The sequence below is a fragment of the Hylobates moloch genome, unplaced genomic scaffold (assembly GCF_009828535.3).
Source record: "Hylobates moloch isolate HMO894 unplaced genomic scaffold, HMol_V3 SCAFFOLD_17, whole genome shotgun sequence".
In the NCBI taxonomy this organism is placed as follows: Eukaryota; Metazoa; Chordata; class Mammalia; order Primates; family Hylobatidae; genus Hylobates; species Hylobates moloch.
The window spans coordinates 77429108-77447340 of NW_026652292.1; the positions used below are offsets into that span (position 1 = coordinate 77429108).

The 18233-nt window shown below is 49.2% G+C and overlaps 1 protein-coding gene across 2 annotated transcripts in view; it reads right to left on the bottom strand.

Moving 5' to 3' along the window:
* CRMP1 (collapsin response mediator protein 1) overlaps positions 1–18233 on the bottom strand; it is a 71933-nt gene that overhangs the window by 36337 nt on the left and 17363 nt on the right. For both annotated transcript variants that reach the window (XM_032136141.2, XM_032136142.2), the window contains exons 2-3: positions 9260–9348; positions 3588–3772 (exon numbers count right to left, since the gene is read on the bottom strand). In XM_032136141.2, the coding sequence (XP_031992032.1) occupies positions 3588–3772; positions 9260–9348 (274 nt within the window). The remainder of the gene's footprint in view (positions 1–3587; positions 3773–9259; positions 9349–18233) is intronic.

Consider the following 18233-nt stretch of genomic DNA (forward strand, 5'->3'; position numbering starts at 1 on the left):
ATAACCATTAGCAATGACATCATCACCATCATCTTCAGTCTTCATTACCACCATCATCACCACCATTGTCATCATCATCACCATCATCATAACTATTTATGGAATGATCACTATTTGTCAGATAATGCCACAAAAGCTTGACATAAGTTCATTCATTCAATCCTCACAACTGTCCTGTAAAGTGAAAATTAATATCCCCATTTTGCAGACGAAACACTTGAGGCTGAAAGAGGGGAAAGCAATTGTCCAAGAGCATACAACTAGTAAGCAGAAGAAGGAAGGTTATCCAAGACCTGTCAGATAGTCTGAACTCTTACCCACTGCTCCAAGCTACCTCCTTTGGCACAGAATGCCAAGATGAAAAGGACCTCCGAGACCCAACAAGTTCACTTCATCATCCTTTTTTCAAATAAAATCTTAAATGTAAAGTAGATGAGAAAGGGGAGCCTCCAGTCTTTTAAACCTCCCTTGAGGCTTACTGCCCTGTTTCTTCGCACCCCCACCCTTCACAGGCAGATGTCAAAAAGAGAAGTCTCACCTCTCCTCCTCCCACTTACACCTCCATCCACCTAAAGCATCAGCCTTTGCCAATATGACCCTCACATCTCTAGGTCTAATGGGGAGCATGCAGTTCTCAGTCTCTTGGCCTCTCAGGGCAAAGAGAGTCCCTTCCTCCTTCCTTAAACTCGCTTCTCTCCAGCTTCCATGGCAACGCCGCCTTCTGGCTTTTTCTTTCCTTTGTCCTACTTCTTTGGCTGCTGCTTCTCAATCATCCTGAGGACTCCATCCCCTACTGTTCACTATGCTTACTAACTGGATCCCTTTTCTTTGTGCCAGCTCATTGAAACACACCACTTGTTCTGAGCTACAGAACTCTGAACCCGGTTGTGTTTTTGGCTTCTCCACCAAGATGACTCAAAAGCTCCCCCAAATCAGAATGTCCAAAACCTCATGCAGTACTCTCTCCATCCCAACCCCAGCTGTGGTAGACATCACCAACTAACGGTTCCACAGCCAGAGGCCCAGGTTACCTGTGGCACTTCCTTTCCCTCGCATGCCCGTGTGTGACCCAGCACTGAGGGCTGTTGACTGGCCTCCTCCATATCCCTGGAACTGTCCAATTCTGCCCACTCCATGGCCACGCCACCCTCATCTCTCAGTTGAATTACGCAATCGCCTCCCAACTGTTCCAGACACATCCCATCCAGGCCACTCTATTACTGGTCTCTCCAAAACGCAGAACGTTTCACATCTCTCCCTGCTTAAAATACCTCAACATTGCCCATCACCCATATGAGAAAGAGCCACAGCCTCAACAGGCCATCGAGGCCCAGGGTTGTCCTCTCCTTCCAGCCTTGCCTCACAGGATGTCATCCCTCAATCTCGACACCCCTGCGTTGCGGGCCTCCCTGCAGTCTCTGGAATGGGAGGTGTGTTCTCACCTCAGGGCCTTCGCACATGCTATTCCCTCCTCCTGGGGCTCTGCTCTTCTCTGCCCTCTTCTCCCGGTTAATTCCAACTCATCCTTCAGATCCCTGTACGAATGCCACTTCTTCAGAGAGCACTTCCCTGAGACTCTGCCCCTCAGTTCAAAGCACTGTGCACCCTTCTTTTGTAGCAGGAGTCACAGTTTCTAGTCATACATGTGGATGATTAGTGACTCCCCGAGAGATGGCAGTCCCCTTGACAACAAGCATCATTCCTGCTTTTGTTCACCTGGTACAGTGCCTGGTGCGGACAACTCTTAATTAATATCTGTTGAATGAAGATGGGGAAGGGCGGGGACCCTTTCAGAGCCCCGGACTGTGGTCCTCGTGTGCTTTCATAGGCTCTTCGTGTTCCATGAAACACACTTTGGAAACTGCCCTTCACAGGTGAGGAGGATAAGGCTTACAGGGCAGGGCTCCCCAGGGTCTCACAGCTGGTGATGCAGAAAAGCAGGGGACGTCCCAGGAACCCTGGCTCCTCGTCCAGTACTCTTTCCCCTGCCCTATGCAGTCCTCCTGAGCCCAGAACCTCCCGTGCCCATCTCTCAGAACTCTCATGTCCCATGCACTACATGAAGGAATCTCATGTACGTCTCCAAACCACCCTAGGCACTTCCCACCATAAGGCCCACATTACAGACGAGGAAGCTGAGGCTCTGAGAGGCTGAGTGCTGGCCACAGTCATGCAGCTGCCTGCTGAGTGCCAGTGCTCAGGTTCAAACCCTGGCCACTGGGATCCAAGTCCAAGTCTAGATCCTCCCATTTCCCATCCAGCAGATCCACGGGCTGCCCTTTGGAAGAGGGATCAGGACAGTGCTTGCCTCAGAAGTCGAGCCCCACCCTCCTGGCTCAGGGACTTGGCAAACTCTGCCCATGGCAGTGGGCTCCAGCCCACAGACCACGCTTCCAAAGGGACTCCTTTGTGAAGGAGCAGGAGAGATGGGCAGGGTTGGGGCCAGCTTACAGACAGGCCGCCTGAAACTGAAGAGCCTAACAGTTGAAAGAACATTTACAATAAACTGTGGCCTAGTTAATTAAAATTGCTTATTAAAATTAATCCAAGCAAAAGCAGCTCTTCAAAGTCAACACAAGAAACAGCAGTCGGGCTGCACAGGGCAATGGAGGAGGAGTCCAGTTTCCTAGACCAAGCACTGTTGGGGAGTGGTCTCATTGCCCACAGTGTTTCCTTCCCTCCCCAACCTCACCAGGGCTCTCTGTGGCACAGTGTGCCCCTGTCAACTTTGGGCTTGGCCACGTGACTGACCGTGGCCAATGGAATGTGGGTGGAAGTTGCAGCATGGAAGTGAAGAGATGAGGCAGTGAGAGAAGAGGCAAGTTTCCGCCAGAACCCCCTGCATTCTGCCATTCACCAAGAGAACAGAGTGGCTGGGGAGTCACTGGGTCCAGAATGGGAGACCCATGGTGCCCGAGTCCAACCCACAGCTGAGCACAGCCACTCCAGCCCCACACCCACTCCTGCACACCCTCAAATGAGAAAAACAAGTGTTGCTTGAGATTTGGGGGCTGTTTGTTACGCGGTGTTATCACAGTATTACTGCAGCAATACTAATACAACCACTTCCCAGCTGCGTCTCCTTGGGCAAGTTGCTTCACCTCTCTGAGCCTCTATTCTCCCATCTGTCACAATAATACCTATGTCACTGGTCCTGAAACCATAGCCATCTTCACATCATGTTGAAGGACTTTTTTTTTTTTGGCTTCATCTCCCCATAATCCATGTCTTCTTTACTTAACACTTTTCTTTAAACAAATTTCGTTTCTAAAAATCTAAATGTGACTTCATTCTCACGCTAAGCAATTATACCAATGAGATGTTGTTTTATTTCAATATTTTTAAAATATTTTTTTAAATTGGTGCCTATAAAACCATATTGTTTATTAAGCCATCTTGTGTGGCCCCAGTGGCACACATGGTATACTCTGTAAAACAGTGACCTGTGTCATATAGGGCTAGGGGGAGAATGAAATCCAATGGCACCCTGGGCAGAGAGCCTCGAACACACTGAGCACTTGTGATGCTGGTGATGAGGAGGAGACCTCACAGTCTATGTCCCTAAGGCATGGGACAGTGTCACTCACTGATCATCGTGGTCCCGCCCACCAGTGCCGCCCTGGTCCCTTGGAAGAAGTCATCAGCCGCAGTCATCCCCTGGGAGGGCTTCTGCAGGTACGTGTTGACATCGATACCTCCGGGAATAACCATCCGCCCGTTGGCTTCAATGGTCTTCACTCCACCAGGAACGATTAAGTTCTCTCCTATTTGTCTGGAGGCAAACAACAGAGACAGCCTTGATTCTTAAAGGAAAAGTAGAATGGGCAGTCAACCCGCAGCTTCAGTTCTGTTAAATAAACATTTCTGAGCCAGGCTCTTCACAAGGCCCTGGGTAGACAGAGATAACTCAGGTAGGGCACATGCCCTCAAGGGGCTCATAATCTAATAGGATGTAAGGCAGGTGGGCAGACTGTTAGAACCCAGTATAGCAGAGACGACAAGGGGGCACGACGAGGGGCCCTTTCATCCAGCCTCGTTATCTAAGAAGGCCTCCAGGTGGAAGGGGTGGCAGAGCTCAATCCAACAGAAGTGAGACCAGCATGATGCATGTGCTGACCGTCACATCTATTCTGATGTAACAGGTGCCTGAAAACTTCCTTCAGAAGGAGGGTAAATTCCAAATGGGGAAGGAAGGAAAAGAGCCTATGAAATGAGAAACCAAGCCCCCAGGGATCTCCGTGGGTGACTTATTGATGACGGTGGCTTCTGGTTTCTATTTGCTGGCACCACAGTCAGGAGGTCTGTCAAGGCACTGGGGGAAGAGGCTCAGCCAGAACCAGGAAAGGAACCCTGCAGCATCCAAGGTCAAGGTCTGGCTCAGACCATGAGATCTGACTGCGGGTGATTTTTATTTAAAAAAAAAAATCCAATTGTTGTGAACTCTTGAGATTGGGCAGCATATTAATTTTTTAAGTCACATAAAACCCTAGTAATAAAGACACAGAAAGATGCTGCTTCAGTGATCAAAAGTGCAGCTCTAGACAGAATCCACAGCCAGGCAGCCAAGACAGCAGCCTCTGCCCTCCTGGGCTCCCGGGAGAAGCTGGGCCAGCAAGCAGGTCCCAGCTGGGGCTCCCCCGAAGAAGTGGGTGCCACACACTGTCCTCTTAATCCAGGAAATAAGCCTAGGACCGCACAGTGCCAGGGACAAGGTGGACACCCAGAAAATGTTACCACACATGTCCACCTCCACGAGGCTCACCACCGCCGCTGCTTTTAATAACCAATCCCTTACCCCCAGAATGTCCACCGCCACTGCTTATACTAACCAATCCCTTACCCCCAGAATGTCCACTTATACTAACCAATCCCTTACCCCCAGAATGTCCACCGCCACTGCTTGTAATAACCAATCCCTTACCCCCAGAGTGTCCACCGTCACTGCTTATAACCAATCCCTTACCTCCAGAATGTCCACCACTACTGCTTATAATAACCCCAGAATGTCCAACTTGACTTAGGGAAATCCTGTCTTCCCCAATCCTTCTGCCATCCTCTCCAAACATGTGGGCTTGCCAAGAGCTGAAGGGAAAGGGGTCGGGAAGACACCTGTCCCTTAACTTAAAAGGAACAGCAACTGGAGAACAGCAACTGGAGAACAGCGTCTTCTAAGCGCATCACGGCTTCTCTCATTGAAGGCTCACAACCAGCTCTAACAGAGGACAGGGTAGCACCCCAAATGCCAACTCAGGCAAAGGCCTGGGCACGGTCCAGGGAGAAGGGCCGCTGGCAGTAGACATGCACGTGGTGTATCTACACACGGGCACGGACCTACACGTGAGTGTCAGCGGAATCACAGCTCAGTCTGATTTAAGCCTGTAACTGAGTCACCATGCTGTGGGGGCCAACAAGTACTCCAATGAGAGGTTCTTTTATTTATTTTGGAGACAGGGTCTCTATCAGCCAGGCCGGAGTACAGTGGTACAGGTCATGGCTCACTGCAGCCTCAACTTGCTGGGCTCAAGCAATCCTCCTGCCTCAGCCTCCCAAGTAGCTGGAACTATGGGCGTGCACCACCATGCCCGGCTAATTTTGTTTTTTAATTTTTTTGGTAGAGATGGGCTCTCTCTATGTTGCCCAGGCTGATCTTGAACTCCTAAGCTCAGGGGGTCCTCCTGCCTGGGCTTCCCAAAGTGTGTGAGCAAACATGCCTGGCCTTTTTTTTTTCCCTTTAAACTTTTTTTTTTTTTAAAGAAACAGGACATTTCCTGAGCAGCCTGGTTGGCCACAGTCCTAAGATGCTTGATGTTCAACAGCGAGTGCCATCTCTGCAGCCAGAGGCTCTTTCTTACCAGGCACAATTATAGCCTCTTAACAAACCCTCTCTGGTCTCCCACCAGCAACCCTGCGAGGTAGGAGGTATTCCCATTTTGCAAAAGAGGACAACACAACTCAGAGAGGTGTAGTGACTCATCCAAGGTCACACAGCAAGTCAGCGATGGGCCCGGATTCAAGCCCAGGTCTCCCCAAGCCTAATATCAGAGCTCTGACCAGCAGGCTTTACTGCTGCCCTGCTTCCCTTATATAGGAACCAGATTCTCCCTGAACTGGGATTACACTAAACAGGACCCCCAGTGAATCAGAGGGACTCACTGAATGGCGCTCAACAGCAACGTGCTGGAAAGGGAAAGAGGAGAGAGGAAGCTCAGCTCAGCGAATGAGACAGACACCCCTCCCCCAACACCATCACCTCACGGTGCAGAAGAAACTCTCAACCACCGGCACTAGATTCACCAAGGCTAAGTGAATTAAATGGAAACCGCGATGAATCATAATTCAATGAATCACAACAGCTGAACGGCTCTTAAGAAAACTTGGCAAATGGCCACAGAATTAAAGGATTCTTGAGGTTTCATTCAAGTGAAGGAAAATAATTGTGCCTCTGCATCCCAGGTGGTCCCTGGCTCTTCCACACCTACCTTTCTCAGCCTGCAGGATGCACGTTCAGAATAAACACCCAAGGGCCCTGCGAGGCCTCAGTCACCGTCACTCACTCAGCTTCACAAGGCCGGAGGAAGACTGCCAACACTCAGAGAGCTTCTCAGCAACGGGTTCAAGTAAAAGGGGTTTACGACCAAGAGGGGCTGACAGATAATGAATTTAGGGAAACTGCATATTTCCTCAACAGCCTGGTTAGCCGGAGTCCTAGGACTCTTGATGTTGATACATACAGCAGGCACTTAATGAATGCAGCTCACTCGATGGCCACTTGCTCCATCTGTATACCCCCTGTGACTGCAGAGCTCTATAAGGGGGCCTGGCCCGGGAAGGACGGGGGTGGGTGTGGTCAGATCAAACTTCCAGCAGCAGGTGGTGTGTGGGATGGGGGAGCCCATGAGATCATTCTCAGGGTCATTTTACCTTTCAGGCTTCAGAAGCCCAGAGCCCCCCACACAAAGGGGTGTTCCCTCGGAGTTGCTTTCTCTCTATCTAAGCCATGGTTGAGTTAGAAAACCTCATTTTTTGACACATCCTGACACCCTTCCCTGCCCCCAATCTGCCTTCCTGACTGTTCGGGATCCAGGTGCCCTGCAGCTGACAGAAGCATCCTCACCACCTGATGGCCAGCATTCATTTGTTTACGCTTTCCCTGAATCGGCGCTCCAGGACCTACAGGTGCTCGGCCCCAGGGCGGGAGCCACAAGGCAAGGCCCTGGTCAAGGAGCGATGCAGTGTGACAATGGCTGCAATAGACAGCAGCTCATGGGCTGTGGGGACAGAGGGATGCACCCCACACCGTCTTGGGGTCAAGGAAGGCTTCCTGGAGGAGGAGTCGCATGAGCAGGGCCCACAAGGACAAACAAGAGATGAGGGGAAGACAGAGGGGCAGGGGAAAAGGCGTTCCAGGCAGGGGACTGATGGGTGCAAGGCTCTGAGGTGACGGCAGCCTGGCAAGTCCCGTGAGTCCCGAGTTTTCATTATGGCTGGAAGAGCAAGCAAGGAATGAAGCCAGAGGAGGGGAGGCCCGAGCTGGATTTGAAATGGTCAAAGTCTGGGACTAGAATTGGGGGGTGGGCTTGGGGGAGGCAGGGAGGGCTCAACCGTTCTGGGTATCCCTCTTCACTGGGTGATTTGCATACGTGGTCCCTTTCAATGCCCCCAATACTCCACAGCCCCTTTCCCCCAGCCTCCTCCTCCTCCTCCATCATCATCCCCAAAGCCCACACGGGCCCCAGGATGATCCTGTTAAATGTCAATCCCTTTCTGCCTTTCCCTACCTCCAATTCCCCTCTGCCTTTCCTTCTTGTACCAGCCATTCATGCTGGATCCTGAAACAGGGTCCTGCTCTTCTCTTCCAGATTTCAAGGGAAGAGGCTGAGCACCCAGCAAATCCAGGTTACGACTCACAGAAAGAGAAGTGCACCGATCCTCACCCACCAGTAAAATGTTAAGGCCAGCCAGGCGCGATGGCTCACACCTGTAATCCCAGCACTTTGGGAGGCCGAGGCGAGCGGATCACGAGGTCAGGAGATTGAGACCATCCTGGCCAACATGGTGAAACCCCGCCTCTACTAAAATACAAAAGAGTAGCGGGGCATGGTGGTGCATGCCTGTAGTCCTAGCTACTCGGGAGGCTGAGGCAGGGGAGTCGATTGAACCCAGGAGGTGGAGGTTGCAGTGAGCCGAGATAGCGCCACTGCACTCCAGCCTGGTGACAGAGTGAGACTCCGTCTCAAAAAAAAAAAGGCCGCTACCTACAGACCCCTGCCTGGCATTATGGACTAAATTGTATCTCCCAAAATTCATGTTGAAGCCCCAGCCCACTCCATGGGACTACCTTTAGAGACAGGGCCTTTAAGGAGGTGATTAAGGTTGTTAAGGTTGAATGAGGCCACAGGAGTGGGGCTGTAATCCAACAAAACTGGTGTCCTTAGAAGAGACCCCAGGAGTGTGCACACACACAGAACGGGCCCTGTGAGGACAGCCAGAAGGTGGTGTCTGCAAGCCAGAAGGTGGTGCCTGCAAGCCAAGGAAGAACCTCCGGAAGAAGTTCAGGAAGGCCTCAGGAAGAACCAACCCTGACGGCAGCTTGACTTCCAGCCTCCAGGACTATGAGAAATAAACTTCTGCTATTTAAGCCACCCAGCCTGTGGCATTCCATTCCGGCAGCCAGCGCTGGCTAAGACACCTGGGTTGTCGTAAGCAGGGCTGAAGAGGGAGCCAATGAGAAGAAAGTGAAGGAAACTCCAGCCCCAATGTCTATCTTTTCTTTAAGTGCCAAGGCTGGGCTTGGAAGCCACACATTCCTCCTTCCTCCCTGCTCCCCTCAACCCAATTCCAGAAACTGTGGGTAGGTGGAAGAAAGAGCTGTGAATTCCGTTGTCTTAGGGTGGAATCTGGGCCTTGACCCTAACTCACCCCGTCATATGGGGCCAGGTACCCAGACTCATTGGCTTGCCGCCTCCAAAACCACAAAACAGGAAATGTGTCTGCATTTTGCAGCCTTTGTGTGAGCATTGCATGAGAGGAGCTGCCTCAGCCATGTGGCAGGGAGCCTAGCCCAGGAGGGCACCTGAGAAACATCAGCCCCTTCTCTACCCGCCGCGTGCACCTCCCCCAACCTCTGTGAGGTCTCTACCCCTGAAACACAGGTACACAGCCCCATCATTCTAGGGCAGAATGCCAGCCTTCTGTTCCATCTAAGGCCAGGCAGCCTGGCGACACAGGTTTCTTAAAAGGTCCGTTTTGATCAACCCACTTGATAAGTCCATCCTCCAGGTAGACGTCAGCATAAAGGGATTGGTCATCGTTGATGATCCGTCCACCTTTGATGAGGAGTCGGTCACTCTGCAAAGCAAGGCAAAGTATTAAGGATCCTTGGTGAAAAGCCAGGAGAAAGTTTTTTCTTTTTAATTTTTAATACAAGAATTATCAAATATTTTCAAAGGTAAAGGCATGTAACTGCCCCACCCCAGATCCATCACCAGCTTCAATACTTGTCTATCCAATACTTCCTATTCTCCTTTCACCTTTCTCCCCTCACTTTGTTTTGTTTTTGCTGAGGTGTTTTAAAACAAAGCACAAGCACTGTATCTTTCCACCTATAAATACTTCACTAGAGCTCTCTCACTGTTAACCCATTTCCCCTGTGCCCCGAGACATGAGTGTGGGCAGCAAGCTGCACTTTTTTTTTTTTCTAAACAGGAAAGGGGTAAGGACTTTTTAAAGAAACAAAACCAGAATCCATTATCCCAACGACCCAATTAACTTAATACCTTCCTTATCAGTCAATAATCAGGCCCTCTTCAATGTTCCTTGATTGTCTCATAGACGTCTTTTTGTAGTTGGAGGGTTTGAATCAAAAGCCATACCAGGCCCCACAGCACACCTGCCTCATCATCTCAGCAGCCTCTGTCAGCATCTGCACTGGCCCCTCCTCCCTTTTGAATGTCATTCATTTGTTGAAGAAATTGGGTCATTAGTAGAACAGGGAGTTATCAAGGTATTATTAAATATGATAATGATCAACTTAGAGACATTTTAAAAGATAGTGAAGAGACTAAAAAAGAAAACCCCACTTTTCCAGTACAACTCCCAGCTGACATTCTGATGCCTCCCCACTCTTTTTCCTGTTTTCTTCCCCCACAGTGCACACATCCACTCACTCATCCAAGCACCAATCAGCTACCGACTGATGCTCTCAGCTCCAGAGGGGACCAGGCACAGAGCTGGAATCTGCTTTCAGGGGGTTGACAGATGGAGAGACAGATGTTTATCAAGTCATGGGGTATGTGGGGTTGAGGAGGAGAAGGGTGGGGACCTGCCATGGAAGCCAACCAAAGAGGCTGCCAACCTTATCTGGGGCGTCGGGCAGAGAAAGCGCAGACCCAGAAAATAAGTCTAAAAAAGAGTCTATACTTCCTATATCTACACTCTGTATGACTATAGATAGATAAATGGATGTGTCATTAGAGGAAGGTGGATAAACACACACACACACACACACACAGGATTGTATGAGTATGTCTGCGTAAATATTCATGTATTCAGATGATGTTCCCCGAAGGATGTTTTCAATCCCCTAGCCTATCCTAAGGGCACAGACTAGGCTTTCAACCCTCTTCTATTTGTCAGTACCATTCCAGAATGGAACTCAGCCACAAACATGTTTATGCATAAACATAAACAAAGCTTCACCATATGGAGTGTTCCGGGCAGAGGGAATGATAATGCAAGTCAGAACCCAGACCATTATGGGAACCAAAAAGAACACAGTTCTGTTCTTTCTGCATTTTACCATAAGCACATCCCAACTTGCTGTACATTCTTCATGACTATATATATATATATAATTTTTTTTTTTTTGAGACGGAGTCTCGCTCTGTCGCCCAGGCTGGACTGCAGTGGCACGATCTCAGCTCACTGCAACCTCCGCCTCCTGGGTTCACACCATTCTCCTGCCTCAGCCTCCTGGGTAGCTGGAACTACAGGCACCTGCCACCACACCCGGTTAATTTTTTGTATTTTTAGTAGAGAAGGGGTTTCACCATGTTAACAAGGATGGTCTGAATCTCCCAACCTCATGATCTGCCTGCCTCGGCCTCCCAAAGTGCTGGGATTACAGGCGTGAGCCACCGTGCCCGGCCCCACTTCATGGCTATATTTTTTAAATAATCATAAAATACTCCATCTTAGGGATACATAATAAATTGTTTAATATTTCCCCCATGGTTGGTTACTGAAGTGATTTTCTGTTTTGTACAGTGATACGTATTTTGCTGCAATGAACTTTTTTGTGCACAAAACTCCTTCCTTAGTTTGAATGATTTGTTAGGCAAGGTTCTCAGAATCTTAACAACTGGGTCAAACAACGTAAACCTTATTTACAGCCCTTGATAAAGATGACCAAACAGCTTTCCAAAAGGAATGCCCCATTCTTTGCATGAAAACACTAAGCACTCTTGTTTATTATTAATGTTTGTTACTTTGTGTTCCTTTTCTTTTTTCTTTTTTTCGAGACAGAGTCTTACTCTATCACCCAGGCTGGAGTGAAGTGGCGTGATCACAGCTCTGCATCCTCAAATTCCTCAGCTTAAGTGATCCTCCAGCCTCAGACTCCCGAAAAGCTAAGACTATAGGCAATGTGACACCACACCTGGCTAATTTAAATTTTTTTCGTAGAGATGGGGTCTCAGTGTGTTGCCCAGACTGGTCTTGAGCAACTGGCTTCAAGCAATCATCCCTCCTTGGTCTCCCAAAGCACTGGGATTACAGGTGTGAGCCACCATGCCTGGGCAATTTCCATTTCTTGAAGGCTTGTAATTTTTTTCCATGTGCTTATTTACCATTTGTATTCTCTCCAGGCTGGAGAAGTGATGAATAAGATACAGTGTCTGCCCTGAAGCCCATCCTTTGGGTGGGGGAGAAAGAAGTAAATTGGGCCAGGCGCGGTGGCTCATGCCTGTAATCCCAGCACTTTGGGAGGCCGAGGTGGGCGGATCACGAGGTCAGGATCGAGACCATCCTGGCTGACACAGTGAAACCCCATCTCTACTAAAAATACGAAAAAATTAGCCAGGTGTGGTGGCAGGTGCCTGTAGTCCCAGCTACTCAGGAGGCTGAGGCAGGAGAATGGCACGAACCTGGGAGACGGAGCTTGCAGTGAGCCGAGATTGTGCCACTGCACTCCAGCCTGGGCGACAGAGCGAGACTCTGTCAAAAAAAAAAAAAAGGAAGTAAACTGACAAGAACAACCCACAGTAGGTGGTGGTCTGACAGCAGAGCCTGAGTCAAGAACCTGGAGGCAGGTGGTGCATCTGGGAGGCGGTTCCAGGGACTGGAGGGAGGGTATCCTGTTCATTAAATGAATCCAATAAAGAGTGCATATTGACCTGGCTAGCACTGTGGGCAACTAGAGCTTGATCTTGCCAAGGCTGTCTGAGGAAGTGCACACAAGGTACTTCAATGGTCCCCTGGACCAGGTCCCATGGTCTTATGGCATCGGCCACATTGCCCTGCAAGCCCAGAGAAGAAGAGTTTAACCCAAACTAAGGAATCAGAAACACATCATGCAGTCGGCTGCTCAAAGCTTCTTGCATCAGAATCATATTTCCCTCAGAGTGAAAGCCAAGGTCAGCAAGACCCCAGTTAATCTGGAGTCCCAGGATCCTGGCAGTCTTCCTGCTCTTACTTTCTTTAGGCCCTGCTTGATGTTACTTATCTGAGTGCCCTCCGCTCAACCTCCCCTGTTTGGGACAACACACACCATCACCCCGCCAGCTGACCCTACATCCCTTACCCGTTTATGTATTCACAGTACTTCCAGCACATCTGGCAGACTATGTATTTCTAGGTCTGTCTAAAATGTGACTTCCCACACTGGAATCACAGCTTTGGTGTGTTACCCCACTGGCAGTGCAGGACACGACTCCCCAGGGGCCGCATGACACAGGCGCTGGTGGGGACGGCACTGCCTGGAGTTTGCACAGCACTTGTCTTTACTAGACTGTGAGCTCCACGGGGGCAACGGACTTTGTCCGTTTTCTTCACTGCTGCCTCCCCGGCATCTTGGACACAGCCTGGCTGGCTGGCTGGGTGACTGAACTGATTCTTGACAGATGAATGGGTGAAGATGGAGAGAAAGGCGTCACAGCTGTGAGCCGAGGAAGAGCAGTGTGAAGAGGCACATCCTGTTCTTCAGCAGGAGGGTCTCTGGAGGAAGATGTTTCAAGGTAAGTTGTTCCTAGGCCCCACAACCTATCTGTACCCCTAAAAAAGATGTGTGCATCCCCAGAGAGGAAACTCACCAAGCCTCTTGACGGCACTCTAGAACCAATGGGAAAAAGAGGCCCGGGCTCTGCACGTCCAGGAAGCACCCACAAGTTGGCGTGCATGTTTCCCCGGCTCCAGAACAGGAAACATAAGTCACCAGCAGCTGGTGCATGGCTTCTGGAACACGGCCGCCCCGCAGGCACCCGTCTGCCTTGTCACATTTAATAGGGGGCTTTTCGGGCTCAGCCTGAAAGGTGGTATTTTAATGCACTGTGTGCCAGAAGATCGGCCCAACCTGCTATGCTCTTCCTAGAATCAGATGGTGGAGCTCGTGTTCAAATCCACTCCCTCCCTAACTACCAACAGACACTGCAAGCAGGCGCGCCCAGGGCACCAAGCCCTGAGTGTCTCTCAGGTGCTGGTCTACTTCTGAAAAAATAAGCCCATAGGAAGCCAAGCACTGATTCAACCTCTTCATGTTCTTTCTTAAAATTAGTAGTTCCTTTGCCTCTTAAACAAGCATTTTCAAAGCCATGTGCTTCAGAACTCAAGCTCAGAGAGATTTTAGTAGGTACAGGCCCAGACAGGGGTTCCCTGGTGCCGTGAGTTTAGAAATCTCTAGGTTAAGGCCGGGTGCAGTGGCTCACGCCTGTAATCCCAGCACTTTGGGAGGCTAAGGTGGGTGGATCACGAGGTCAGGAGATCAAGACCATCCTGGCTAACATGGTGAAACCCCGTCTCTACTAAAAATACAAAAAATTAGCCGGGCGTGGTGGCGCACGCCTGTAGTCCCAGCTACTCAGGAGGCTGAGGCAGGAGAATGGCGTGAACAAGGGAGGCGGAGGTTGCAGTGAGCCATGATTGCGCCACTGCACTCCAGCCTGAGCAACAGAGTGAGATCCCCCACCCCCTGCCCCCCCCAAAAAAAGAAAAAAAAAGCAATCTCTGGGTTAAGCAGCAGCAGTGATGTCTTTATGACAGAACTTTTCAGATCTTTGCCTCTGCTGATATTTGATATGAATATTCAAGAGGAGAACTGAGTTGATATCTTTTCCAAACTCAGGTCCCTTTGTGGTGTGGAAAATCTGGAGATATTTTCCCACAGAAGAGACCGTAGGAAACGGGCTTTGAAGGAGTTACATGCTTCGTGGCCATTTGCACGGAATGGTCAATGTGGAATGTTAGGTCTGATCCCACTTTGCAGGGAAATGAGGTCCACGGACAGGTGTGACCTCCACGTTCACACAACTAGTTAGGGTGCAGGCTAGAGCCAAGGGCTGGTTCCTAACGGCCTGTCCAGCATTCCAGCCACCAAGCTAGGCTTCTGTCCCATGTTTAAACATTCCCAAACTCTAGAATCCGTGACACCTCATAAGAAGATAGAACTTAGAACCCTCCCCCACCCAAGTAATAAGATCAATGGGCCTTGCCTTCTAAGGCTGCCTTTCTCATGCAGCAAATATGAGTGCACAGAACTGTATACTAAAAAAAGTAAATGTTACATAATATATGTTTTAAAAATTAATAACACCAACTTCACACATTTATATAAAAAAAAATACTGGTGCTGTCTGTTGCCTCTCACGGGATTACTGTGAGGGGAAAACAGCAGATGTGAACAATGGTACACTCTGCATAAACATTATTATGTATAAACTAGGCCGGGTGCGGTGACTCACACCTGTAATCCCAGCACTTTGGGAGGCCGAGGTGGGCGGATCACCTGAGGTTAGGAGTTTGAGACCAGCCTGGCCAGCATGGTGAAACCCCGTCTCTACTAAAAATGCAAAAATTAGTTGGGCATGGTGGCAGGCACCTGTAATCCCAGCTACTCGGGAGGCTGAGGCAGGAGAATCACTTGAACCCAGGAGGCGGAGGTTGCAGTGAGCTGAGATCGCACCACTGCAGTCCAGCCTGGGCAACAGAGTGAGACTCCATCTCAAAAAAAAATTATTATGTATAAACCTTGAAGAAATAAAGCATCTCATGAAAAACTCAGCCAAAGTCTAACAGCTGAATTGATTAACTAGGGCATGTCAGAGATGCCAGTTCGTTCCACGGCGACAGCAATGACCTTTAAAGCAAATCATGTTCTTGTGTCGGCGCCGCTTAAAAGCAAAACATCCACACTCAGACAGAGGTGGGTTTGGATCCTGACTCCACTTATTATCCATGTGACTTACGGAGCCTCAGTTTCCTTGTCTGTGAGATGGGGATAATCGGCTCTGCGTCCTAGGCGTGTATTCGAAGTGATTACTCAGCCCAGGCCTGGCCGGTGAAGAGCTCATTGTTCATTCTCAGCCATTTTCTGTGGCTAGAACTCCACTCTATAAATCATTGTTTAAGGATGGGTGTAAGCAGCTTAAATGCAGCTTGTGCCCTCAAGGGGTGCTCAGGCCAGTGAGGGAGGCTAAGTCAACAGCTGGCCTTTGCCGCCAGTGTGGGAAGTGCAGAGGGCCACAGAACACGGAGGCAGCCTCCACATCAACTCTGCTAAGGGGGAAAGCACTCCCTCTAAGCTTAGAGGATGAGTAGGTATTAGCCACACAGCAAAGGCGAAAAGGGATCCCAAGAGAGGGAAGCACATGGTGTATTAGTCCACCCTCACAATGCCATAAAGAAATGCCTGAGACTGGGTAATTTGTAAAGAAAAGAAAAGAGGTTTAATTGGCTCACGATTCTGCAGGCTGTACAGGAAGCATGATGCTGGCATCTGCTTGGCTTCTGGGGAGGCCTCAGGAAACTTACAATCATGGCTGAAGGCAAAGTGGGGAGTGGGGGGTGAGCACCTCACAGGAAGAAGAGAGAGAGTGGGGAGGTGCCACACTTTTGAATAACCAGATCTCCTGAGAACTCACTCACTGTCACAAGAACAGCACCAAAGGGGGAAATCCGCCCCAGTGATTCAATCACCTCCCTCCAGACCCTACCTCCAATACTGGGCACTACAATTCAACATGAGATTTGGGTGGGGACACAGATCCAGACCATATTGCGTGGGGAAAGACACAGAGGTCAGAAGCAGCCTGGCATGCCTGGGGATCTGTAAGTGGTCTTCTTTGGCTGAAGGGTGACCTCAAAGTGGGGAATCTGGAAAGGATTGCAGAAACCAGATCTCAGGGACCCAGTGCTGTGTGTAAAGGGGAGTCTGGGCTCCATGGTGAAGGTCCTCCTCAGGGAGGAACCAGAACATAGAAACGTTTCCGAGCTAAGACATCACATGAGCGCTGGGTGGAAATGGAAGAAGGGGGAGGAATCGTCTTTATCGTCTCCTCAAAGCTGGGATTCCTCAGTAAGAATATGTGGCAGCCAAGTTTGCAACAGGTATCAAAGGCCTTAACAATGTTCATGTCCTTTGACCCATAAATTTAGTGCTGGGAATTTGTCCTCCAGAAAATATCTAAAACAGGGTCACAAAATGATACACAAAGATGTGATCCACAATTAATTACAATGGTATAACCACACCAGTAATGAAGTATCATTCAGCTACTACAGCTACTAAAATATTTTCCAGGAAGTTTTAAGCACGAACAAAAGTGCTAGATAATAAAACGTGAGGAGAAAAAGCAAACTACAAACTTCTCTGTTAGGAATTCAAAAGGAAGTGGATCTGGAGTCATTGGCTTCCCCTACGGAGACTTTGGGGTCCTCCCCCATGATCTAACTGCCAGTATAACGCACAGCTCTCTCCCAATGCACAACCCTCCCCCAATGGTCACAGTTCATGTGCCCATCTCTCATTGGGCTGGACACCCCTTCATAGCCAGGGGAGTTCTATGTATTTCATCTTTATATCCTCAGGAACCAGCCAGGACCCTTACACAGTATTTAGCAGATGTTTGCTGAGCAGGAGGGGAAGAGGGGGGCAACAGACAAGAGGCAAGGAAAGAGGGAGAAAGTAGAAAGAGAAAGTTTGAAAAGAGAGGGAGTGCAAAGGAGAGAAAAGGAAGATGAGATAAAAGAAGGATAAAGAGGAATGGAAACATAGAAGGAGGAGGAAAGAAAGGAGAGAAGAGAGAAACAAAGGGAGAAAAGAATAGATGGACACACAATAAATCTCTCTTTTCTGCTTTTCAAATTCCTGAAAACCTAACCCCATTGGCTGGGAGAGAAGCCTGGCAAGTGCAAAGCCTGCACACTACAGATGCTGCAGGAAGGCGTCCTCGCGAAGACTCTACCAAAACCCTGTTGGGCTGCATTCGTGTCTCTGCTGCCAAATGTCTCATGAGTCAGAGGAGCAGCTAGGCAGGAGAAAGGGATTCTTCTCCAAACCTACTGTTATCTCCCATCCAGCCCCCACTGGGAGGAGAGAGCTGACATTGACAGGACGCTTTTGTTCTTTTTCACAAACATTAAGCATTAGGTTGAGATCTGCTTACAAAAACTAGCCTTTAAAGCTTCAGGCATTTTTATCCACAGAACAAAAAAACAAACAGCAGCAACCACAGTCAGCCTCAGCTCAGTGGGGAGGTTCTGGATGACAGTGAATGTTCTGCATCACTGTCTATTCCTGAGTGAGGCATTAAACCTCCCCAGGTTTTTGTTCTCCCTCTTGCATGGTGGGAATAAATCTGTCATCTCCACCATGAAGGTGGCTGTCAGAAGGCATACAAAATCTATTAAGGTCTAGATTTCAGAAAAAAAAAAAAAAAAAAAAGAGATGGGATGCTATTCTTATCCAATCAACCTCTACCCAAAAATCACTGGTTTAGCAACCTTGGCTATCTGAAAAATAGCAGAGAACCAAAGCTGTTATTACAGTGACAGAGAAAAGACCGTGGCTATGTCATCAAGGAGGGGAAACTTGAGCTGAGTTCCAAAATATAAACAGGAGTTCAGAAATCTAGAAAACTTGGGAGAGGAGAAGGGAAGCATCCCAGCCAAATAAACATTAGATACAGAGACGCCGTCTTCCGAAAGTTCCAGGTACTGTGGGTAGGTGAGGAACAGGTGGGGAT